General features: G+C 42.6%; 1 protein-coding gene across 2 annotated transcripts in view; it reads left to right on the top strand.

Moving 5' to 3' along the window:
- TBC1D9 (TBC1 domain family member 9) overlaps nt 1-26,297 on the top strand; it is a 49,734-nt gene that overhangs the window by 9,500 nt on the left and 13,937 nt on the right. The window contains exons 1-8 of one of the 2 annotated variants that reach the window (XM_088661099.1): nt 7,260-7,290; nt 7,623-7,733; nt 11,207-11,325; nt 12,700-12,928; nt 15,423-15,684; nt 16,644-16,851; nt 19,873-20,079; nt 25,730-25,900. In XM_088661099.1, coding sequence (XP_088517225.1) covers nt 7,275-7,290; nt 7,623-7,733; nt 11,207-11,325; nt 12,700-12,928; nt 15,423-15,684; nt 16,644-16,851; nt 19,873-20,079; nt 25,730-25,900 — 1,323 coding nt within the window. In that variant the 5' untranslated portion in view covers nt 7,260-7,274. Of the gene's footprint in view, nt 1-7,259; nt 7,291-7,622; nt 7,734-11,206; nt 11,326-12,699; nt 12,929-15,422; nt 15,685-16,643; nt 16,852-19,872; nt 20,080-25,729; nt 25,901-26,297 lie in introns of those variants that run through there. The other variant, XM_035111690.3, reaches the window with a different exon arrangement.

Raw genomic sequence — 26,297 nt, forward strand, 5'->3', positions numbered from 1 at the left:
CCTGGGGAGTACTTAAGAGTGTATAAGCGAACATAATTAACTAGAAGATTCCGTACTGCTGTATTTGGGGCAGTGTGTCTCCGAATACCGGTTGCTAGGGGATTCAAATTTGGATGGTGCTGTTATGCTCATGTCCTGCTTGCGAGCATCCCTCAGACCTCTGGTTGAATACTGGGGGTACAGGATGCGAGACTAAACAGGCCTTTGGTCTGATCCAGCAGAACTTTTTCTGGTGTTGTTATTTTCTCTTTTTCCCAACCACATCTAAAATAACCAGTCCAAGATGCTGCTGAATAATTCTTTCTTCCCTCCTGCATTTATAACTTTCAATGTTATTAAGGACATCTGTCCTTTCCTCCCAGTAGATAGAAATCTATAGAACTCTAGAGTTGGAAGGGACCCAAAGGGTTATCTCGTCCAAACAGCAGGAATCAATAGGTGAAGAACACTTGGCAACTTTTTTGGCAGTCATTTGCAGCTGTTCTTGGGCTTAGCTCTGTACTGCCATTTCCTGGCTGTGCTCCTTTCCAGTGAATATCCTGCAGTTGTAAGAGACTGGCATGCTCAAAGTTCCAGCATGCTGAATAGTCTTGAGTCAGGCCCTAATTTCCCTGCTGATTACTTCTTGTTCAAATGCACTAACATGGGAGTTGGGGAGAAGATTCACACTAACTCCACAATTTTTCTAGAGTTCTTGGTCAGAGATTATATCTTAATTGCAGCTGCAGGGTCTTTTGTTTGTTTTTGTTTGTTTGTTTGCATCCTGGAGTACTGTATTTGCAAACTTGTTCAAGCTGCCTACTGTGGCTTTTGAATTCTCTGCCCCAATGGACCAACACCATGGGCGTACCCAGGATCAAAACTAGGGGGGGGCAAGGGGAGGGGCCAAGGCACGGAAGGGGAGGGGCCACAAAGTGGGCGGGAACAGCGAACTCGCGCTCCGCCGGGCTGTGCCCCTCCCTAGAAGCAGGGCTGGTGGGCGGAGGCGGAGCCCAGCCCAGCGGAGCGCGAGTTCAGCGTTCCCGCCCACCGCGCCGCGCTCCCTGGTTCCCCGCCGCGCTTGGCCTTGCCAGAGGGCGCGACGGGGAGCTGGAGGGAGGGCGCAGCGCGGCGGGCGGGAACGGCGAACTCGCGCTCCGCCGGGCTGGGCTCCGCCTCTGCCCACCAGCCCTGCTTCTAGAGTAGGGCAGCTGCCCTAACTTGCCGCATGGTGGGTACGCCCTTGACCAACACAACTGCTTATGATTTTCATATGCAGTATGAGATACTTCCCAGTCTGCTTCCAGGTTGTTGATTCTCACTTGGGATGTTTTGCTTCTTTGATAGAGGATCATTCAAGTATAAGAGAGTTTGCTGAGCTCTTGCTTCCGGATGAGTGAATGTGCTCAGCCAGTGATGTGATTACTCACTTTCGTTGAGTACACACCATACATTTAAAGCACACACCCCCAGCAAAGAATCCTGGGAACTGTAGTTTGTTAAGGGTGCTGGGAATTGTATGTCTGTGAAAGGTAAACTACAGTTTCTAGGATTCTTTGTATGGGGTGTGTATTTAGCCTTGGTCTTCACCCAGGCTCCCCCTCCCCTACAGCTGATCGAGGCACTTAAAAAAAATCTTATGCACTGGGATTTTACATTCCTGGGCAGATAGCCAAGTTCACCACAACGTTGCTTTGCCTTCCCACGAAGCCCTATATCAGTGGACATGTTCACTAAGCATGTTCCTATAAGACAGGGTGGGCAACTTATCAAATACAGTGAAGTACATCAAATTCCCTCACCACCCCCATTATGTACCGAGATCAGATTGCAACCACAAAAGCTAGAAAATTACTTTTTACAATGAAAGCTGATCTTCTCAGAATGCTAAATGAGTGCATTAGGTGCAAGGGGTTCACTGGCAGACCACGTGATGCAAAGCACTCAGAGGACCATCTCAGAATGTTGGGTATGCATATTTTTTTGTTCTGTGCTTTCGTGTTTGAAAACCTATCTGTCAGGACTTTCAGGTTCTCTGAGGCTCATCATAGTTTGCGTATTTTCAAATTCAAATTCGCATAGTTTCAAATGTTGCCAAGGGCTGCTAAAAAGGGCCTTGGGGGCTACATGTGGCTTTTGGGCCAAGTGTTGGACCACCCTGCCCTAAATGCTGGAAGTAATGGTTCTAGCCTCTTCCCACTACAAGCTAGCTTCTATGTGCAGGGATTTGTCTTCTGATTATTGATAATTATTATTTATGGAAGAGCATTTTAAAAAGTGGTACAGTCCACAAATAGTTTTTCCACTGATATTTCTTATTAAATGGCATTTTAAGTAGAGAAAGAGATGCACTGGATTTTGTTGTTCTCTCTCAACCTCCAGATGGCCAGGCTATAAAAGGGGATTAATTATCCTGCATATGTGAACACAGAGTCTTTGTCTTAGCTCACTTCTCTTATTTTTTTTTCTGTTTTGCATATGCCATGAGTTCTCTCTCCCCCATTGACTCACTGATGACCCCTGGGATAGTCTCATCTGTAAAATGGGCATTTTTCTTGGGACGGGAAGGAAAATTTACTATGCATTTCCTATGGTTTCTAGTTGTATTTTGATAGGGATCATATTGCATGATGGCATGGAATTTGTGAGGATTTACAGCCCTTTTGCAGATTCAGATTTTGCTTACAAGGAATAGTTTTATGCTTCAGGTGTTTTGTGAAAGAGAAAGCTGTATTCAGTCTCTTCAAAGCTTTCACTCTTTGCTATTCTGGGGTGGGGAACAAGCACTGGGAGGAGTGGATGGATCTGCTGCAGATGTTTTCTTTCTTCAAAAGTTAAATGAGACAGTTGGGAACAATTTTACCTTTAGAGTGTAGAGAATAAAACTCAAGCCAAGCTGTATTAATCAAGCATCTTTTAAAAAAAATAGTCCTGACAAACCTACAAACAGGTTAAAAACTGAGAGAGCTGATATTTTTAATCCATTGCTGGAGGGGAGTGACTTTCTGACAGATTTTCTCATTCCCCAGAGTCTTGATTGCAGCTGAGGGCAAATGCCTGCCACTATTTCAGCAATAAATGAAAAACAAAACAAAACAGGTTTAGTACCTAAAATCACACGATTGTGTTATAAACTACTAACTCCCTTGTTTAAATTTGAAAAAGTAAAGGCATTAGTTGGTAGTAGTAAACATGTATATGACTGGGAGAAAAGTCTGGTCTCCTGAAAATGCCTACTCCAATCTTATACACACTGATTTGTGAGTAATGCTCATTGAATTTAGTGAGTATGGTTCATGGGATGCAGCTGTGTCTGTCCTTGAGTTGCCAATGTCTTGCTGTTTCTATTCCTGCCTCTCAGCTGCCATTTTGTAGTTTACTCTGCTAGGACAGGGGTCCCCAAACATACCCAGCTTTGGGCCAGTGCCCGCCGCCTGCTGTGCCAATCGTGCGGCGGGCCGGAGGGCAAGGGAGCGTGTGGGAGTGTGCGCACCCATACGCGTGCGCACACGCTATTTCCAGCGCACATCTGGGTTGGAGGAGCGCCGGAAATAGCTTGTGCGCATGGGCCTCCAACGACCCAGAAGTGCGCCGGAAATTACGCTTGCGCATGGGCGCAAGCTGTTTCCGACGCTCCAGCCACCCGGAAGTGGGCAGCCATGCCACGGCCTGCCATTAAGAGCAGGCAGCAGCAGCGGGCGGTGGGGGTTGCTGGGGGCTGCATAAAAGAGCATCGCGGGTCACATCCGGCCCACAGGCCTTAGTTTGGGGAAGCCTGTGCTAGTAGATGCCAGGGCTCTGGTTAAAGAAATAAAATTAAATTGCGCAACATGAAGTATTCCTATCCCAGGGAGAGAGAAAGCAGTTGTTTCTGTTAAATATTGTTAAAGTGACCCTTGGGAAAGAAGTATGATGTAATATTTAAAGGCTCAAGTCTTGATAGCTTTCTCTAAAGTCTAGATAGTTATTATAAGGAGCATTTGCTCAAGATGACTGCTAATAGCAGATTTGTAGTCCAAGCCTTGCTTTCATTCTCAGTGTGAAAGGAAACAGTTGGGTGGCGGATCAGGCTGTTAATAAAGAAATCTTCACTTTTGGAATTTGGCTAGTATTCAATGCAGTTCGTACCTAATTACAGCGTGCTAGAGCATTGTCTCTTTGGAGAGCTGTTACTTGAGAAGGTTACCAGCAAGCTAAAAGTTGCATCCTCATTATTAAAGTTCCCAGTTGTGATTAACCTTATTGCATGGAATTGTAACATCTGTAGCCTTCGAAGCACTTCTCTGGTGGAATCACTGTTGCAATGGGAGTCTTTTTAAAAAATTGTGTTTGTTGCGGGTTGGGGGGCTGATAGTTCAAAAGAATAATTAAGTCTGCAAGTCATTAAGATAAGAAAGAAACAGTGCATGCACATTTTCATACTTGCATCTTGTGCAGTTTCTCAGTTCCTGCGTAAAATGGTCAGTATGGCTGTAGTTGCCAAGTCGCTTCGTCCGTTGGTCTGTTGTTCCCTACTCCTTAGCTAAAAAGGCTCCCAGTGTGGCTTACATATAATAAATGAAAGCAAGACAGTCCCTGCCCACATGCTTTCAATCTAAAAAACACAGCACGCAAGAAGTAAGGGACAGGGAAGGAAGAGGAAAAAAGCAAACTCGGGTGCCAATTCCTAAATTGTAGCTCAGGGGCAGGTGATGGCTGGTGGAGCTGGTCTTTTGGCAAAGCTGAACCCTGCTTCCCATCTCAGGCAGTTCAATAGAATGGAATATATCTCTTCTTAAATTTTTTTAAGTGTCCACATGTTCTGGAAAGTCTCTGATGCTATATTTCTTCTTTCCCACCAGTGTTTATAAGAGGTAATCTTATTCAGTAGAGTACAGCTCCATATCTTCCATTTCCATTGGTCTGGAGATGACAACATATCTATTTCCCATGCTTTTGCCAGCAGCATATATGCTGTAGTTAATATGGGCATGACTCACTCATGCTATATGTTCCTTCCTGAGTTGACCTTTTATTGCTCCCAACAGCACAACATGAGGTTTTAACTGAATCAAATATCCAGAAATATCTTACTCCCTGTACTCTCTGTAATCTTTTCATTTTTTTAAACCTGAGGCTATTCCCACCAAATGTGGGCAAATGTCCCACATTTGCATCTCAGCATGCATCAGGCATATTTAGATATATTATGGCTATTCTATACAGTATTTTATCAAAAGCATTTCCTTGAATGCTTATCTGAATAACAGCAGCAGCAACAACAACAACAACAACAACATTCTTTTGTCCCTCTGCTAATCTGTTATGCAACTTATGAACATCTAAATATTGAGCCATGTTGCAACTGCAGCAAGCCTGTAGTCTTTAGAATGGTAATACCGTACGACTCTTGAGGTTTAGTGTCTCTCAAGGTGATGAGACCCCATATCCACTGGGCTGCAAAGGGATCTATGCATCACTAGCACATAACTGTACATGTGCTTTTGGTTTGCCAGGCTACAGTAGCCTTGGTTGAAAGAAATAGGGAACCCCTAGATTAAAGTCACTTGAGTAAAAGTCATAAGAACCACAACATAAACCATTGTGGATTTTGTTGTTGCTGCTGCTGTTCTACTGACCTATGAATTATCAGTGGGTGTCTGACAAAGACTTGACTCCAAAGCTGACACATGATGGTGGCAAGTATGACCAGTTTTCCAGGAAGCATAATACAGTACTGTACAGTATATGATTGGATTTGACTCTTGAATGTAGCAATATATGTAGGTGAATAGTTCTTCAGTCAAAGTCTAAATATGACAAAAAATGAGGGAATACAGTATCAAACTTCTGTGATCCACAACCAGTTTTCCTCAAAATGAGAACGTTTGCAAACTATTGTACTCAAATCATGAAATAATGCTGTTTTAAAAACCTCATTCAGTTTTGAACTTTCATCAGTTCCCCTGTAAGTTATGCATTGCCCTATGCCAAGAATTCCATGTTAACTGTGATGCCTTGCAATGGTGCCATATGATGAACAGAAAAACCTGAGTGTTCCTAGCATGCAACTGCACATGATAATGGTTTTCAAAATTTTAAATGTGTTTACCTAATCACCAATAAAGTAGTGTTTGGAGTAAATTGTAAGTATTTCCAGTTGAAGCTAGTATATTAAATCTCTGATGTTGTACGTTTACATGTGTTGGATCCATGTAATCAGACATATTTCATGGTAAGGTATGTTTCGTTCATAAAGGTGAACCAGGCATCACTGGGGGGGGGGAGAGAATAAAATATTTCGGGGGATGTAAATCAGGGTGCTGGAAATAGGCAGTGGAGACCTTGAAACAGAGGCAGATTTGAATTTATCACACCAAAAGAAACCCACATTTTAAAGACCCCCTCATGGAAGAAATTTGCAATAATTAAGTTTCATCCCCTAAAATGGTATTCCTTGTTGTGGCGTGTCAGATAGCTGTCACACCTGCTGCTCCTTCCTCTTCCAGGATGATGTCTACAAAGGCGTGTTGCAAAGGTCTCAGACAGTCCTGAGTTGAAACGTCCCTCCTTTGTCCTGTGCCCAACTGTGCTAAGGCTGCCTCTGATGCCAATTGCTCTGCAGAGAATATGCATCAGAGGAAGAGGTGGTTCTTGAATACATTTTCAGCTTGACAAGAAAATGTTTGGGAAAGTGCTCACTGAAGCATTTTCTTCATGCACAACAAAGGCCGAAGAAGGGACAAGCAAGGTCAATGTCTCAAATTATGCTCAATTATTTATTACACACTGCTCTTATACGAACAGAGTGTAGTTCAATATGTTAACGCCGCACAGGCTACACCTCCCTCTTATTGACTGAGACTAAAAACATAAGGGGGGTAGAAGGCTAATGGGTATGAATAGAGGAGTGGAGAGATTACTTACTCCTGGCCAACAGACTATGAACAGATGCATTTCCAGAGGAGAGAGATCAACCGAGTGCCTACTAAATGTTTCATTTTAATTACGTGGAGAAATTTCTAATGCTGGTTTGCACTCTGTAGTAACTGGAATGCGGCTATGTCTCTGTGTTGGTGGCGGTGTTTAAAAACATTATTTTGAGCTATAAGGAAAATCCCAAATGTGAACCAGGATGTGGCGAGGCATGGCTATATCCCAAATTAGAAGGCTGAGAAATGACCTGTGACTAGTTAACCATTCAGATTGTGCATGGCCCGAAAGGTTTTGTGATGACTGGATAAAATTATGACAGATCAAACAAAGAGCCAGCCAGTAAAGTTCATTTTTACTACTCAGTAGGGTGGATCTAAAGAATGGTGAATAGAAGAGGTAAGTTAAGCACTTGTTTAAGCTCTAGGAGAAGAGTTTATTCAGTCAGTGACCTGGTTTACCTATTTAAACTTGCCTTTCATGCTGATTCACTTGTTACTTTTGTCTCTTTCAAATTTCTCAGATTAGCACTTTAGTTTCACATCACCCAGTCTAAACCCGACAATCTAGTCACTGTATCTTCAGGCTCTCAGATATAAAATATATCTTTCTTATCTGTTTTTTTTTATTTAAAAAATTCTGGGCTGGAATGTTCTGTTAAGTTCATGTTTCCATGTCTACCTCAAGACAGCAGTACTGTTCACCACTGAATTCCTTCCCCCCCTCCCTAGGTCTTCTTGTGGGAACTCTTGATGTTGTGCTGGATTCAAGTGCAAGGGTAGCACCATATCGAATTCTATACCAGGCTCCAGACTCTATGATATACTGGACTATTGCCTGTGGTAAGTATTTTAACAGTGGCTAAAATTACCAGTCTCTTAGAGGACTGGATGTTCCATGTATCTCATAGGAGTACTGAATTGTATACTGTCTTGATGACGGGTGTCCCCTCACTTACATGGGGACCCCACATGAATAAGTGAAATGATATAAAGTGGGGAACACCCCACTTTAATAGGGAGAGTGCGCAGGGAGGAGAGAGAGAGAGACTCATGTGTGCTGCTGGGGCTGCCGCCTAGAAATCGCTAAGGGCCACTACCTGGCGTGTCCCAAAACTTCTCTTGATTGGAGCCCTGAAGGAAGGCCAATTTATTTATTTATTTTGCGGTGACCCACATAAACGTCTTGTGTGAGTGGAAGGTGTGTAAATGAGGGGGTTGCCTGTACCGTGTGATGACATCGTACTTGAGAAGGCATCCCCAAACTTCGACCCTCCAGATGTTTTGGACTACAATTCCCATCATCCCTGACCACTGGTCCTGTTAGCTAGGGATCGTGGGCGTTGTAGGCCAAAACATCTGGAGGGCCGCAGTTTGGGGATGCCTGTACTTGAGTAGCAGGTCATTTATGAGATCCAGACTCTGAAATGCTAACAAGTTATTCTCCATTTAATCTTCTGTAACTATCAGACCGGGCGATTGATCCTATCAAGCATTTGTTTATAATATGACATTGCTGCTACTGGATTTTATTCAGATTTACTCATGCTTAGATTAGACCAATTGAAAGCAGTGGGTTCAAATTAGTTGTGACTAAACCCCATTGATTTGTATGAGTGTACTCAAAGCACGACTGAGTCTGGATCCAACCCATTGTGTTGTGTTGTAGCCTGTTGTAATCTAGGGAGATTATATTGAGCAATGGCTGAGGTCTGTTGTAGATGTAATACTGTCAAACTCTTTAGACACTTAAGAACAGGATACCAAGGTGTGTACAGATACTGTTCCCACATTTCCTCTCTTATGTGGATTTTCCCCTCCCTTTCCTTGTAAGCATTAACTATGACAAGGGTAATAAACACCGGCTAGTATTAGCTATTTTGACATTGTTGCAGTAACGATCGGCACCCATTGGGGTGACCGGCATGGCGATCGGCTCCCATTGGGGGCCATCAGTGTGGCGATCGGCGCCCAGGGGGGCAGGGCAGTGATCTACCTAGGGGGGATTTTGTCACCCCCGCTCAGAGATGACACCTGGGGCGGACTGCCCCCACCGCCCCCCTTCCTACGCCCCCTGTGTGCAGGTACAGGTGGGCCACACTTTTCATTAGATAATGTGTCTCTTACACTCCTTTTATGAAAATATATTTGAGTGCCCCAATTGTTTTTCTAGTAACAGAATTGCTAGTGGAAAGAAGGGAAGAAAGCTGAGAAATATTAGTGTTTTTCTTTTATGAAAAAAAAATACATTCCTGTTTCAGAATAAATCAAATTCCTGAGAATAACAAGCAAGAACAACAATAGAAACAACAAAAAGTTTTGAAGTCGGAAGACAGTTGTATCCATATTTAGAAATTGTGAATAGTAACCTCAGCTATAATAATCCATATATAAAAAATAATTCAGACAATGACTGCAGAACAGATACTGCGATGGTAATGGCCTGGTAACTGTGCATTTTATTGCTCCACAGGAGGCAAGACATCATCATTTTGCATCTCTCTGGCGATTTTAAGTGCATTACCTATATGTTGTGTTATGGCTCTTTTGTAGGTGTGTAAAAAGCTATGGAAAGAATAACTTGGTCTTTAAAGCCACATCCGGAGTTATAACAATACATTTTCATGCAGTAATTGCAAGCAAAGCCCAACATGATGATCACATATGGGCCTTTGCTGCCGCTGTTTAAATTATGTAGGCTCTCAGAAATGATTTGTGTTGAAAAGGCAGAGCAGAAATGCCAGGCCTCCCTGGAAGCTGCAGAGAATGATCTCATTCCTCATCAGCCGAGCTGTGTTGGAGATAAGCTTATGCTTGCAATTCCCAGGAAATCATTTCACTACTGTGTTAGCTTTCTAATTTTGTGGCTAGGAAATAATTGATTTGCACATACCTATGCCTTCCTGGCACTGTTGTAGTGATTTATATAATATGTACTATATAACTTTTATTCATTCATTGTAATCTATGGGCATAATTCTGCTGACGTGAATCACTTAAATCCCATTGATTATAATAGGAGGGAGTTAAGCCCACCTTCTTAGTAAGTACAAATTATTTTAGCCTTCGTGGGGCTAGCAGAGGATGGACTATGAGCTTTCTCCCTCCCCTAGCAGTACACTGTATTTTTCCTTGGACACAGAGGATGGGGATGCTGATTTCTGGCATGCCCCTTGGTTTCTATTAAACAAGGGATGGAGCACTCACCTGCATGAAATTCATTGTCTGCTAGACCTACCAGGCAAGTACTTAAATGCAAGACTGAGTGAAGTACACACTTAAAGGTATCTGATTGAATTGTACCCTATTTACAGAAAGTATTTGCAGGGCAATTATTTCCAAAACTAGAAGAGAGAACTTAGAGGTCTGTCCTTGTTTCTACTTTTGGGTCAAGGGGAAGAGACAGTGCTGCCAAGTTACTTCAGCAATAATGTTATAATTTTCTATAATGCCATTTAGAAGTTGTTAAGATCATTTGGCCCCTGAATGCCGCTCTCATCTCTCCTACACTTTCATGCCCCTGGAAGGAAACTCGCAAACTTTCACTTCCTGTTTCAAACAAACCACAGTTCCCCATGTTTTCCAAGTTCATATAACTGTGGTTTGTTTTAAACTATGAGTAGTAAGAACAAGCCAGGATCACACTATGGTTTCAGTTCCTGGCTTGTTTGGAAAGTATAGGCAAACCACACATCCTCAAGTTCAGACATCATGAGGAACTGTGGTTTGTTTAAGATGGGAAGTGAAAACTTGTGATTTCTTCCAAAGAGGCATGCTAAGGAGGGGAGGGAATGGACTGTTAAGTCCAGTCAAAGGCGACTATGGGGTTGCAGCATGACAGAAGCCAGAGCGCACGGAAATGCCATTTATCTTCCTGCCCAAGCTGTACCTATTTATCTACTTGCAGTGTGCTTTCAAACTGCTAGGTTGGCAGGAGCTGGGACAGAGCAATGGGAGCTCACCCCGTTGCACAGATTCAAACCACCGACCTTCTGATCAGCAAACCCAAGAGGCTCAGTGGTTTAGACCACAGCGCCACCCGCTCCCCTAAGAACTATGTCATGTTCACATGGCAGGATACCATGGCTTCTTGTTACAACTGAAGAGGGGCATGGTGTTCTGTTGAATTAAATTACTCTTCTGTGTTGGTTTGCTTTAAAATGCACAGAATTCTCTTTGCCGGGTTTTTTGTTTTGGTTTGGTTTTTTCAATAAACATACTGTTGCACACCTATCCGTGAATTTATTTCTTTATTTTTGCTTTATGATGAACAAATTACAGACATAATCTAGCAATTTATCCTTTTCTTGTCTTAGGTTGTTCAAGGAAGGAAATAACTGAGCACTGGGAATGGCTTGAACAGAATTTACTACAAACTCTTTCGATCTTTGAAAATGAAAATGACATAAATACATTTGTCAAAGGAAAAATACAGGTAGTGTATATATATTGTCATCACAGTTAATTATACTCATGACCACGAAAAAACTATTATGCAAGCTTCTCCTTTGTACTTGATTTGCTGGTTTGTGTACTTCTCTGTTTTGGTAAGCGCAGATTCCAGTGAGCTTCATTATCTAGTTTGAGGAAGCAGGCATCAGTGTAAACAGACACATTGGTATTATCAAGTTGCAGAGATAAGGGTGAGATCACATAACTATCTTCAGGTTTGGCAAGGGACTTATGCTAGCTATGTGGAATTTCAGAATTTTCATCTTGTAACAGCAGAACACCTCCCCATCAACACATCATATATATATATATTTTTTAAAAAACTTTTGCAATCAGTTTACCAAAACAGGTTTACCATGCAGCTATTGTTTGAGAGGGAGTAAGGCTGGGTCCTTTTTGGCAGAGAATATCTAGTTTGTTTGGTAGTTTGGGAAATCCATATGGCCAAGATCCAATCTCTTGAGATGCCCCTGTGTAGGTTAGATTTAACAATTAAGGCTTTGTCTTGCAGCACTCTCCTCTATGTTGCTTTGGTAACTTAGAATAGCAAAGAGTCTTGTGATATCTTAAAGGCTAAAATCGATAACACGATAACACAGCTGAAATGACATAAACCTTTTGTTTGTCTTTAATATGCCACAAGAGTTACTGTTTTTGCTGCAACAAACTAGCATGGCCACTCCTCTGGAAATTGTTAGTGTGATTTATGTGCATCCTGTGGTTTCTGAAGGCAATAGAACAACCTTTCCCAGCCTTGGGCCCCCAGACTTTCTTGGACTGCCATCACCCCTCACCACTGGCCTGATGAGAGTTGTAGTCCAACAACAGCTGGAATAACTGCAATTGAACATACGGATCAGGGGTGTGGCCTTGCAGAAATTGCTGGACTACAGCAGTGGCAGACTTTGGGCTTTCAAATTCCAGCTGCACCCTGTGCAATGCCAAAATTTGGTGCCCCTCACCTCTTGCTTACTGTTTTACACCATTATTGTGGTGTCCTCTCGGCTCGGTGCCCAGTGCAGGCAGACTGGTCGCGCTCTCCCAAATCCACCTCTCACTACCGCTCTCATTATCCCTGACCATTAGCCATGCTGGCTGGGGCCAATGGGATTTCCTGCCCAACAATATCTGTATGGCTATGGATTCCCCAACCCTGATACAGACTCATCTTGCCATTCTGCTAAGTTGACTACAGCCCCATGTCACTGCAGTACTATGCCAGTTGGGTTGCATACTGAAAATGTGTTCTCTTCCTTTCCCCAAACCTTTTACTTTTTTAAATGCTGGAATTTTCAACTCCATAGCACACATATGTTTTGGGGGGGGGAAAGCCAAACTCTGTGATCTTCTGCTTCAGGGCATCATTGCAGAATATAACAAAATTAATGGTATCAAGGAGGATGACGACACTGAAAAATTTAAGGAAGCCATAGTGAAATTCCACAAACTGTTTGGGATGCCGGAGGAAGAGAAGCTGGTGAATTACTACTCCTGCAGTTACTGGAAAGGAAAGGTCCCTCGTCAAGGCTGGATGTATCTCAGCATTAACCACCTCTGCTTTTATTCCTTCCTCATGGGACGGGAAGGTATGAATGAGAGACTTCTGTTTCTATTAATTTTTGTGTGTGTGTTTTGAAGTTGGTGGTTTAGAACGATACACATAATCATTGTTGGTGGACTTCATGTAATGCAGGAACTGGCGAGAGAGCATGGACCACTAAACTATGTTTTATCCTTCTAGTTACGTGTTGGTCTGACGTAGTCGAAACAAAAAATAAAAAAAAATCCTTCCAGTAGCACCTTAGAGACCAACTAAGTTTGTCATAGGTATGAGCTTTCGTGTGCATGCACACTTCTTCAGATACACTGAAATTGGACACTAGACTTCTGTTTCCGTGTATCTGAAGAAGTGTGCATGCACACGAAAGCTCATACCTATGACAAACTTAGTTGGTCTCTAAGGTGCTACTGGAAAGATTTTTTAAATTTATCTTTCTAGTTAGAGTTGCCCATTCATTTTAAGTGTCGCTTATGTGGAGACTCGGAACATTTTTGCTTTAGGCTTGGTGTTACGGTGGCAATATATGATGCCCAAGAAGTATGGCGAGGGGGCAAAGTGTCCCTTCCGAAAGCCTGCAGTCACATTCTCATGGATGTTGAGCAGAGGGGAAAGTGTCCTGATGGTCTGAAGTGGCTGTGCCTAATCCTTATTTGAATGATTTTTCATGGCTTGGGTTTAAGAAACAGACATTGGGTGATGTATTTAGGGTTGCCAGACTCAATAGTGGACAGGACTTCTGTGCCTTTAATTGCCCTGCTCTCTTTTGAGTCTGGAAACCTTAAAGAGAAACCAGCAGACCCTTTGTTTAATGTCCATTATTGAGTCTGGCAACCCTAGATGTATTTGTCAAGGAGTGGAAGCAATATATAAGCAGTGGTTACAGACAAAGGAGCTAAATCATATACAATTGTGTTTGTTCATAAACAATTTTAGTTTCTGCCTCAGGGCAGTTGATGATAACTCAGGCACACACACATGCGCAGAACCTTCATCATTTGTGTGGTCACTAAGATGTTTACAGCTTTAAACTGCAGAGCTATCTGATTAATGGCACCTTGCCTGACTAGCAGTCGGCTCATCAACATCCTACTGCCAGGATAATTACAGACATTCTTAGTTCCTGAATCCATCATGAGATTCACAGCAGTGGGGAACCTGTGGACTTAACATGTTGTTCGATTAAAAATTCCCAGCCACAGACAGCATGCCCAGTGGTCAGAGATGATGGGAGTTGAAGTCCATACACACCTGGAGGGCCTCAGGTTCCCCATTCCTGTCCTATAGTGTGTTGTGGTGTTTTTGCCTATAGTGGATTAAGTTACTGCATGGTGCCCTAGTACTAAGTTATTGTATGTCTCATACCGGTACTTGTTTTTCCTGTTACAACACTCTGGACTGATTAGAAGGAGGTTTCATTCTAGTGTACATTGTGTGTAGGGACAGCTGGCTGATACGAGAACATAAGCACATACAGTGGTGCCTCGCTTAATGAATGCTCTGCTTAACGAAATTTCCGCTTAACGAAAGGTTTTTTCTAGCGGAGGTTGCCTCGCTAGACGAATTCGTTTTATGAAAAATTCGTCTAGCGAATTGCGGTTTCCCATAGGAATGCATTGAAATTCAATTAATGTGTTCCTATGGGCAAAAGAAAATTAAAAAAATATATCAATGCATTCCTATGGGATTCGCTAGATGAATTTTTTGTTATAAGAAAAGATCCGTGGAACGAATTAAATTCGTCTAGCGAGGCACCACTGTATTGCTCTTTCTGTAGTCCAGACAGATGCCTCTAGGAAGCTTACAAGCAAGGCATGAATGGGATAGCCAGTTCCTGTTGCTTGGGCACAGCAACCTGGCATTCAGTTGTTATAATGCTTTTGTACTTGGTTCCATTTAACTATATTGGCTATTAATTGTAGAGAGCCTGATCTTCTTTGAGTTTGGGCTAATTCACTTTTATATGAGGTGAAGCACAGCAAGCCCAAACAAAGCAGCAGGCTCTTGCTCTCTCCCTCTTATCCTCCCTGGAAGGAGGAATTGCTAAGTTGACTTCCATTTTCAAAGGATCTCAGCTTAGAATAATGTGTGAACCAACCAAAGCTGGTTGTTGTACAAGCTAGTTGAACAATCCTGTTTGATCATCTATAGCTTGTTTGCAAACTAAACATTGGTTGTGTAGAATTTTGCTAAAAAGAACAAACATGAGATTATTTGAAACTGAAAGTATGCATGGCAGAATTCTTAATTATGTATTGTGTTTCTGACAAAACGGACCCACTAGCGCCAATGCAGCACTGTACTGAAGCTACAGTCCTAAACACAATTAAAATGGAAAAACCCCACTGAAAGTAGTGAAACTGACTTCTGCATAAACATGCACTGTAGAGCCCTAAAACATGATAATGGTATAAGTGCATAGTGTTATTAAAAAGCTTGCTGTTTTATCACCAGTGGTTTTTGGATTTGAAAGTGTTGAGTGGTCTTGTTCTCTGCTTACTCTTGATTTTTTTTTTCATTAGCCAAGCTAGTCATCCGGTGGGTTGACATCACCCAGCTTGAGAAGAATGCGACTCTGCTTTTACCTGATGTGATCAAAGTTAGCACAAGGTCCACTCAGCATTTCTTTTCAGTCTTCCTCAACATCAATGAAACTTTTAAGCTAATGGAACAACTTGCCAACATAGCCATGAGACAGCTCTTGGACAATGAAGGCTTTGAGCAAGACAGGTCATTGCCCAGACTTAAAAAGAAGTCCCCCAAAAAAGTATCTGCACTAAAACGGTAGGTTTCAAAGCCGCTATATTCCATATATCCCTTTATTTCAAAGCTCTGTATACAATAATAGCCCTGTAAAAACAACAACATTCTATAATGGACTGTTATAGGCCCTTTGACCTTAGTAGAATGTAGTTAGAATTAAGCATGTAAAGACTGAAGCTGTTTGAAATGGAGACTAAGGGCTGGTGCACAAGGTAAGGGCCTTTTTCTACAATGGCACCCTAACTTTGGAATGCTCTCCCCAGAAAGAGGTATACCAGGTGCTGACACTACAAGCTTTTTGTTACCAGATGAAAACCTTCCAGGTGTTTTAAACACCTCCTCAACTGAAGCTGGGGAAAGCCCTCCTCACCCAGCAAAGAAAACCAGTGGGCTTCTGGAGGAAGAATGGAAGGTTTCATCCAGTGGCTTCTTACATTTCCATGCTGGCCTCTTCCTGTGCATCCAGTATAGAAAAGAAAAGGGCTTGTGGTGGGGAGAAGGAGCAGGAATTCCATCCAATGGCAGTCCTCTTTGTTTATATGCACAGGAGGCAAAACTTCATCCTGCATGGAAATGCATTGGCATAATAAATGAGGAGGAGTAGACGGAATGCAGGGAATGCTCTGTGCTTCCTCCACCAACCTGCTATGTTGCAACATTTTTTATTAGCCTGCTTTTTAGTCATAAGGGTAAATAAAGAGTGCCAGCTGTCCTCTTATAAGTAAAAAGCAGATAAATATTGCAGGCTAGTGACTTTTGTGGTGTAATTTATAAGGCTGTCAGAAAGCATGAATATAAACGAAGCATACAAACATCAGCACTGCTATGACAGATTTCTCCCATAGAATATCATTTCCTGGTGTTTTATTTGTGCTTGTGCAGAATAAATTTACAGTGTACATTTATCTAATCTGTTGAAGACAAACGCATGCACATTGAATTTTAATATGAACAACGAAACTTTGAACTGCTCACTTCAGGGATCTTGATGCCAGAGCAAAGAGTGAAAGGTACCGTGCCTTGTTCCGGCTTCCGAAGGACGAAAAGTTAGATGGACACACCGATTGTACCCTCTGGACTCCATTTAACAAAATGCACATCTTGGGTCAGATGTTTGTGTCTACAAATTACATCTGTTTCACTAGCAAGGAAGAAAACTTGTGCAGCCTCATCATCCCTCTACGAGAGGTGGGTATCAAGTCCGGCCATTTTTATTATACCACTAGCTGGCCCTGCACACGTTGCTGTGCGTTTGTGAAATGGAGGGTAATAGCCCCCCTTCAGATCCCCCTGAGCCTCAGAGTCCCCCTGAGTCGAGGCGAGATACTGTGGAGGGGGCAGGTTTCATCCCTGTGTCTCCCCCCCACCCTGTTCTGACCCATCACGTATCCCTGCCCCCTATTCGGCCCCCCATCGCCCCCAGGCAGGCGCCTACCTCCACTTGGCAATGTTGGGCCTTGTTGCTGGAAAAGGCCTGTTTTCAGTTGGTTTGGTCTTCAACACCTCTGCCGGATGGATGGATGTGAGTGGTGAATCTCGTGGTGGAGGCGGGGTTTGTGGGTGTGGTGTAGATTTCACAGGAAGGGAGGGGGTGTACTGTGGGAGGAAATCCACTTGAGGGCACTGTTTTACTTTGTGGAAAAACAGGTTTCTACCTGCCCAGGTGTGAAATTTGAGGGATTTTTTCCCCCTAACAATGCTCGGGGAGTGGGCTGGATCGTTGTGTCAAAATTTCAGGATGATCTGTCAAGCGGTTACAGAGAAAAGTGGAGCCCGCACTTTCACGATTTTTACATTTATATATATATAGATAGATAGATGTAAGTCAAGTTTACGGGCTTCTTAGCTTCCAGGTAGCATATCAGCAGTTCACTCCATTGCTTGCTTAGTATAATTTACAACAAACTGGCACTGTCTCTGCCTTAGGATCCCTGCATTTCTGGTCCTGTTAATATTATTAGTAGTACCGTAGTAGTAGTAGTATAAGTCATACATAAAAAGGACCTGTTGGGAAGTTTGCTGGGAATTGCAAGTGGGGAGAGTGTTGTTGTGTTCAGGTCCTGTTTGTGAACTTCCCATAGACATCTGGCTGGCCACTGTGAGAACAGGATGCTGGACTAGATGGGCCATTGGCCTAATCAAGGGCTACTTTCATGTTCTTAGGAAGGACTATTAAAACACTTTCCCTTTTAATTGGAAATATGCATTGTTAATGTGGCTCTCTTGCATTATGAACAGATCTATAGCTTATATAAAGGAAGTAAGGACCTGGTTGGGAGAAGTATTAAGACAATATCATTTAAGTAACTGAGACATAGCTGCTGATATTTCAATACAATTTAATAGAATATGTTAAATGAAAGGGAGGATGGCAACAAATTACCCTTTCTGCTAATGAAACATTAAAAGGCTATAATAATGCTTGACCATAGATCATTAAAATAAAAAACCCTGCAAACTGAAACTAAAGCCTCTGTACATTGAAAGTCCTATTATCCTGAAGTGCCTAATGCAATTTTTATTGCTTCTGATAAGCTATCTGGAAGCAGTGGTTTAAAGATTTTTAAAACTTTTTGTCATGGTCTTTAGAAGGGTCTTTGAGCATATTGTTTTCATTTCTAACTAATGCACTGTTCCTGAAACAAGAACCTCGGAACTACAAACACACACACATGGGGGGGGGGGTAGAGAGTTACACAGTTAATTGTATATGAGCCAAAGTTAAGACTTAGGAGCAGGACCCATATATCAGAAATAGAACCATATTTCACACACAGAAGGTACTTGGTTCAGTCCCTCTCATCTCTAGTTAAAAGTGTTCAAACAGCAGATGATAATGAGAGGCCGGGGAGAATCATTGTCATTCAGAATAGGCAATATTGGTTTAGAGCAGGCATCCCTAAACTTTGCCCCTGCAGATGTTTTGGACTACAATTCCTATCTTCCCCGACCACTGGTCCTGTTAGCTAGGGATTATGGGAATTGTAGGCCAAAACATTTGGAGGGCTGCAGTTTGGGGATGCCTGGTTTAGAGAGAGAAATTATCTGACCTGGTATTAGGCAGTTTCCTATATTGCTGGCATTAGCACAGTTTGGGGCAAGAGACTGTCACTAAATGAGACAACCTGTCTCCATACTACCGTACTCTTAGATTTCCGCTACCACCTTGTGTGGCGTGCCTATTTAGGAAGAAGGTTGAGCAAGTAAGGGGTTAAGTTTTGGAACCTTAGAACCCTCAGGGGCAGGTGCCGTTATGGTATAAAAAAACCCTCCCTAGTGGCAGTTAGTTCAGTTGGAGTTGGGGAATTGTGGAAGGGAGGTGGAGGTGTCAGTTAGAGAGAGAGAGTTGTGGAAGATTAGTCAAGAGAGCTAGGTGGATTATTGGTGGGCAGGAACAGACAGGATCGCAGGTCAATGTGAAACTTGTTGTATTGTTTAACTAGAGGTTTTAGCGGTATAGGCCGGTAAATAACTTAGCGGGTATAGGCCGGTATAGGCTAACAGTTATAAGTTTATTTACGATATTATTCATTCAGTAACCACACGCTTCTGTACAAACAAATAAACCAAACTTGTTTCTTAAAACACATCCTGGTCTGTGTTATCTAAAGAAAGTAGCAAGTATCCAGCTGGCAGCCTGGGGGAAACTGCAGCTGCGGATACAAAGTGTCATTGGTGCAATATCAATCGATCGTAAAACTTCCAGTGGTGCTGTACAGGTCCAGGCAGGACTGTGACACTTGTGCCTTGCTTTTGCTCTGTCCAGTTTTCATCTGAAATGCAGATTTCCTAAATGTCTGAAACATTATTGTTGCAAGGGCTGAATTGCTAAATCGCAGTAGTGCTCTTTCGAGGGATATTTACTCACTCCTTTGCTGAATAACAAAATGTTATAGCTCTCAGAGTTCCTGGAAGAAAATTGTACCTCTTCCCTTAAGCCCTCACCCTTAGGTGCCTCTGGTAGACCTGCTCAGACTGATAGATCTCATAGATTATTTAGTGTTACATCATAAGACTGTGATCCTTGTGCAGCTCCAGAAATGTGCAGAAATGGGTACATGGAAAGCCATAAGATATTCAGCTTCACTGCTGTGAGGGTGTCTTAGAAAATGATTAGCAAATCCACTTGTATTTAAGATTGTGCCATTGCCAAATGTTGTTGGAATATGACTAACTGTATGTATTTTCTTTTGCCCTCTTCTCCCTTAGGTGACTATTGTAGAAAAGGCTGACAGCTCTAGTGTATTACCTAGCCCATTGTCTATTAGCACCAAAAATCGAATGACATTTCTCTTTGCCAATTTAAAAGACAGAGACTTTCTGGTTCAGAGAATTTCTGATTTTCTCCAACAAACTACTTCCAAAATATACTCTGAAAAAGAGATTTCTGGCAGTTACAACAGCTCAGATGATGAGGTGAGTAGATGACGCCAATTTCAGGAAGTATTCAGTTAATTTCAGATTAGTAAAATTATATAATTTCAAGTAGCTGCTCCCAAGTAATAAATTCAGTGTAAAGATTCATATTTGCAACACTCCATTGACACAAGGCTGTTTTTATCTTCCTTGCTCTTAATGAATTGCTGAGCCAAACATTTAGGTAGGCATATGGTTAAACCCTCTCATGCCCGTCTTCCATCTAAGAATGCACATTGACCATTGACTGTTTGGAAATGCTTTCATATCAGTCTTTTCCTGGAGATGTGAAAATTGTACATTGGGCAGAAGGCTGCTCCTGCATTCTGATAGTGTAGGGTGTAAAATTTTGTATCATGTTCTTCCCTGAAAATCTTATGTTAGCTATCAAGAGCATGTATGATCAAGGTTTTGTGGGGAAAGAAATCTGCTTGGACATAATAAATACCCTCTGATGGCATAATGGCACCTCTGATAGATGCATCCACCAGATGTTTTGGAACTACAACTCCCATGATCCCTAGCTAACAGGGCCAGTGGTCAGGGATCATGGGAGTTGTAGTTCCAAAACATCTGGAGAGACAAGGTTGCCTATGCCTGGTCTACACAGAAAAAAAGTCTTTACACCATGATATCTACTTGCCACACAGTTGCCCTGTGACTTGCATGTATCAGAGGTGCCAGTTCACTGCATCAAAAGCCTTTTGCATACCACAAAACTTATTATTATTATTATTTTTATTATTATTATTATTATTATTATTATTATTATTATTATTTATTCCCCACCCATCTGGCTGGGTTTCCCCAGCCACTCTGGGCAGCTTCCAACAGAAAAATGAAATTAAATAATCAATTAAACATTAAAAGCCTTTAGATGTCTTCTAAAAATCTGGTAGCTGTTTTTCTCTTTGACATCTGGTGGGAGGGCGTTCCACAGGGCGGGTGCCACTACCAAGAACGCCCTCTGCCTGGTTCCCTGCAACTTGGCTTCACGCAATGAGGGAACCGCCAGAAGGCCCTCGGCACTGGACCTCAGTGTCCAGGCAGAACGATGGGGGCTGAAGCCATTTAGGGCTTTAAAGGTCAGCACCAACACTTTGAATTGTGCTCGGAAACGTACTGGGAGCCAATGTAGATCTTTCAAGACCAGTGTTATGTGGTCTCGGTTCCCGCTCCCAGTCACCAGTCTAGCTGCCGCATTCTGGATTAGTTGTAGAGTGCATTGCAGTAGTGCAAGCGGGACACCTTCATAGAGCGCATTGCAGTAGTCCAAGCGGGAGATAACTAGAGCATGCACCACTCTGGTGAGACAGTCTGCAGGCAGGTAGGGTCTCAGCCTGCATACCAGATGGAGCTGATAGACAGCTGTCCTGGATACAGAATTGACCTGCGCCTCCATGGACAGCTGTGAGTCCAAAATGACTCCCAGGCTGCGCACCTGGTCCTTCAGGGGCACAGTTACCCCATTCAGAACCAGGGAATCCTCAACACCTGCCCGCCTCCTGTCCCCCACAAACACACAAACAGTAATTCTGTCTTGTCAGGATTCAACCTCAATCTGTTAGCCGCCATCCATCCTCCAACCGCCTCCAGGCACTCACACAAATGAGTGGTGTCAGGGCTCCTAAAGTTATGCTTTGACTCAGAACCTCTGTTCCCTAATACAAGAGGGTTTGGAGAGGAGCTGTGGCTACATTCAAGTAATGAAAAAAAAATCTTTTCCCATAATTAGAGGCACTATACTGTTGTTTCACATTTTCTTGAAATCTGAAACAGATATCAGGATTGAGCTCAAATCAACCGGGGTTGAATATTTGTTTCTGCACTTCTCATATAGTGCTTAAGGGCTATGTTATCAATATGGGGACAGCATGTTTTAGCATGTCTTCTTAATCCCCCCCTTAAAAAAAAGGGGGGGAGACTGCTTAGCTGATGACATTGGCCCAATTTGGCCAAATCATGGAGCTTCAAGTTCATAGCAGTGGTGGTGGGAGTGGTGGCACTGTTGCTTACCTGGATAGGGCTAGGGGCAGGATGATGGCCTGCTCAGGTTTGTCAGGTGCAACAGTGCAACTAATTTAGCACTCCTTGTGCTGCATCTGAACAGCCCCAACCTTACCTTGCCAAGGTAAGCTGTAGCAAGGCCAGTGTTGGGAGGGTGGCTCTATGGCTCTGCTTCACCATACTGACCATTAGTGCTTTGCATACTGTACTTTGGTTCCCTCAATTATAAGTTTGCTTGGGTGTGTGGGAACCTATAAACACACGAGCCAAATATTTGGGTGCATAACTACAACCTGTAGTTTGGTGTTGCATCGTAAACCACGTCCATGTGTATATTTGAATTAGACAAAGACACAGTCTGGCTCATGAAGACTGAGTAATCTCATCAGCAACTGTTAATTCCGCATCCCAGAACCTTGGTTTCAAAAAAACCAAGTATCCTCTATTAAAAGAGGTTATATGCTTTTAAGGTTAAATGTTGGGAAGGGGAGAGGAAATATTTACCCATATTCAGAAGATATCCTCTTGTCTGGAAAGTTGCCTAATGCTGGTGTCAGCAAAATGCCAGCTATTGACTGCTGAATGTATGCCAACTTGGAAATGAAATACAAGGCAGAAAGTAGCATGATGGAGTGCACATAAAATTGCAGTAATTAATTATAAAAGTAATTTGTTTATATTACAAATGGATTCTAATGAGCTTGGAGAAATTACCAAGACTGAATATTTTAAGACAGTGTCTAGCTTGTCAAATCATAAAATTACAGTCAGATTTTTTTTATTAAAAAAATTGTGGCAACAAGCCATTTAAAAGTTCACCTCTTTGAATCAGATGATTTAGTTAACTGTATTTGTTTTCTGACATGTGCTATTTTTGAGCATGACTGATTTAATAACAGCTGGAAGTATAAATTCTTTTGCAGTCTTGGAAAGGTCAGTAGGCTGTCAATGGTCCCTCAGTTCCTGCTTTTCGGCTCAGTATGGTCATGGGGCTTCTTTCAGCTGTGGGTCCAAACAACTTGTGATACACCAAGCCAAGTTCCCAAAGGGGTAACCATGTTAGGTTGTTGCAGCCAAAACAGCAGGATTTTGTGGTACCTTAAAGACTACCCCTTTGGGAACTTACCAGCAGGATTTTGTGGTACCTTAGACCAGTGGTCCTCAACCTTGGGCCTCCAGATGTTTTTGGCCTACAACTCCCATGATCCCTAGCTAGTAGGACCAGTGGTCAGGGATGATGGGTATTGTAGTCTCAAAACATCTGGAGGCCCAAGGTTGAGGACCACTGCCTTAGACTACCCCTTTGGGAACTTACCATGATACATGGTAAAGGCTTTTCCTACAAACTTTGGTAGACAGGGAAAAGCAACTAAGACAGTGATGATTTCTGTTAATGCTCAAATGCATGCAAAATAATTACTTAGATATTCATGAAGCGCTGTAGATAACAGAAGCATCCTGGCATTGATAAATCAATTCAACACCTGTAGTGGGATTAGAACCAACCACAAAGGAACAATCATATCCTAGGCCAACCCCAACATCTCTCACCATCAACAAGTGAACAACAGAGGACCTACACAAGCTACGCTGACAGAAACCCCACACACTTATCAAGCAAAATAGAAACATTGTCACCCCACCCCACCCTCCCCCATCTACTTTTCTTCCCCTCTCCCCCCCTCACCAATGTCTCAGCAAATGAAACTGATTTGTAAAAATGCCAAGAGAGACATTGCACATATCTTTGTATACCAAGAAAACCCTTAATAATAATATAAAAAGAAACAATACAATTATGAGCAAGAACCATTAAACATTCAAAAAAAATTTTTTAAAGAGCCTGTTATTTCAATTCAAGCCACAGGTGATAGACTGAATGTCTTGAAAGTGCTAATTCAGCAGCTTTTACCCTGAAATTTCCCATTGAAGTTCCTTTGTTTGGTTTATGCTATAATAAATGAGCTAGTCACTAAGATACCACAAGACGGTTTGTTGTTTTCCCCACATTAAACACAATCCTCCAGGCATGGATGGCAGTAGACTTCATGCACAGTAAGCTTCCTCCTGGAACTGGGAAATCAGAGGGGACACATAAGGGCATTGAAAAGCTAGAGACTTCTCTGTCTGTTTAAAAACACTTTTTTAAAAAAGTCATTAAAATCAATTTAACTTAAAACGGCAGTGTTGAAAAGCTTTTCACCATTCTTGCTTGGAGATCCTTTCTCCAGTTTCTGCTTCCCCTTTATTACCTCCCAGACAAATCTGGTTGCACTTTGACTTCCATCTTTTATTTTATTAAGGTGATCACTTTCACACTGTCCACAGTTGCTACGTATTAGAACAGAACCATTGTTTACCACTACCTGAATGAGACCCAGCATGCTCCCCTTCCAAGGGATCCTGGTTTAAAACGAACCTTCATAGGCTTTGTTACAAGCAAACTTCAAACCATGGGTTATTAAACTGGCCAATTAAACTAACCAGAGGTTTGTTGCCTTTGATTTTTGTTTCATTTTAAAAAAAACAGGGTCCCATGTTCACTCAGACTTATTCTGGCTCATCCACATAGAGCTAAACCACAGATTAGTGTAGCATATGAATACAGCTACTATCCCAGGGACAAAATCTGACAGGCATGCATGGCAGTACATCCATTGAATTGCCAGAGACTGCTAACAGGATGATATGATTACAGGAGGGCCACAAGATGCCAACTGCAATATTGCTTTCCCCAACAAGCTAAGCATCTCTGATAAGAGAGCTGTTTCACATTTAGTTTGCCCAGTGCTTTTTACCAATTAAGTTTCTAGGAGCTGTTATTTATACACCCGAAGGTGCAAATGTCTTCTGGAAAACAGCTGCTCTGACTTTGTGGACCACAATATCCTTCAGAACTAGCATAATTTTATTGCTCTTCTAAATCAGCTCTTAGATTGCTCCTAGGTACATATTTTTAATAACCTTGCCAGCGGAAGTTCATAAACATATTATGTTGCTCATTGAAAACCTTCCACTTCCATTCAAATAATGTGGTGCGGCATTGGGGTGTGGGATACTATAGGAAACATTTAAAAATATTTTATGGAAGGATTGAATGCTTACTGGTTGGATGCATTTGTGTTCCTTGGAGCTTGTTTCTGTTGTCCGAATGTTAGTCCTGAAATCCACTGCAGTTTCTTTATGATTTTCACAGGAATCATCCAGCATTGCAGACAACCATGGTGCAGGCTTCTAATTTGAAGGGGTTCAGGCTTCTGACTCGAGTGCCATGGGTGGGGGTGGGCCATGCCTTTGAGGCTTCATGGCAGAATACATTTGGCCAAAGTGGATTGTCTGCTGCAGTGCTGCAGTCTGGCTGCTCTTTCCTTTCCCACCCTCTGTAGTTCCAATTACTCGAGCTCAGCACAAAGGCTGGCAGCGGAGAAGGGTAGGCAGTGTGACAGGAGAAGAGGCGCAGGCCAAACTGCTTCCTGACATGTAGCTATTTAAAAACTCAGTAAGCCCTTGTGTGTGTCTGCAATTCGCCACTCGGTGGGTACCACTATTCTAGTGCCATGGAAACAAACTGATCCTTGCCCTTTTCCTTCCCGCACCTGAACAGTTCATAAAATTGTGGGGATTTTCCCCCTCCTCCATTCAGGTATATTCAAGGACAAGCAGCATCCTCTCCTCAAGCCCTCAAAGAAGCCTTAGTTCCGAAGCAGACGGAGAGCGGCAGTTCAACCTGAATGGCAACAGCGTCCCAACTGTAACCCAGGCACTAATGACCATGTACCGGAGGCGTTCACCTGAAGAATTCAACCCTAAATTAGTAGGCCACGCCGCCTTTTTTTAAAACTCTCATCTAGATTACTACATTAATTGTTAACAGATGTGAACTATACCTTCCTCATACCAGCAGTGGGTGGGAACAGACGCAGGAGTGGGCAGAGCAAGGTGACTCTTACCTTGGCACAGCAGGTTACACTCCAGCCATGCCAATGTGTCACAGGTTCCTACACACACCAGTCATCTTCCATCTTCCATTCAGGCAGGCAAAATGCATCATAGCAGCTCAAGGGCACAATGTACCCAGGCAAAAGCACTCATGTGGTGTTTAGGATGGAGCGGGGCTTGCCAAAAAGAGATCCCTCAAAGGCTGCATTTGGCCGTGGGGCCTGAGGTTCCTCCCCACTGACTTAGACTCATTAATTTTCCTTATGGATTCT

The sequence above is a fragment of the Zootoca vivipara genome, chromosome Z1 (assembly GCF_965207765.1).
Source record: "Zootoca vivipara chromosome Z1, rZooViv2.hap1.1, whole genome shotgun sequence".
Taxonomy (NCBI): Eukaryota; Metazoa; Chordata; class Lepidosauria; order Squamata; family Lacertidae; genus Zootoca; species Zootoca vivipara.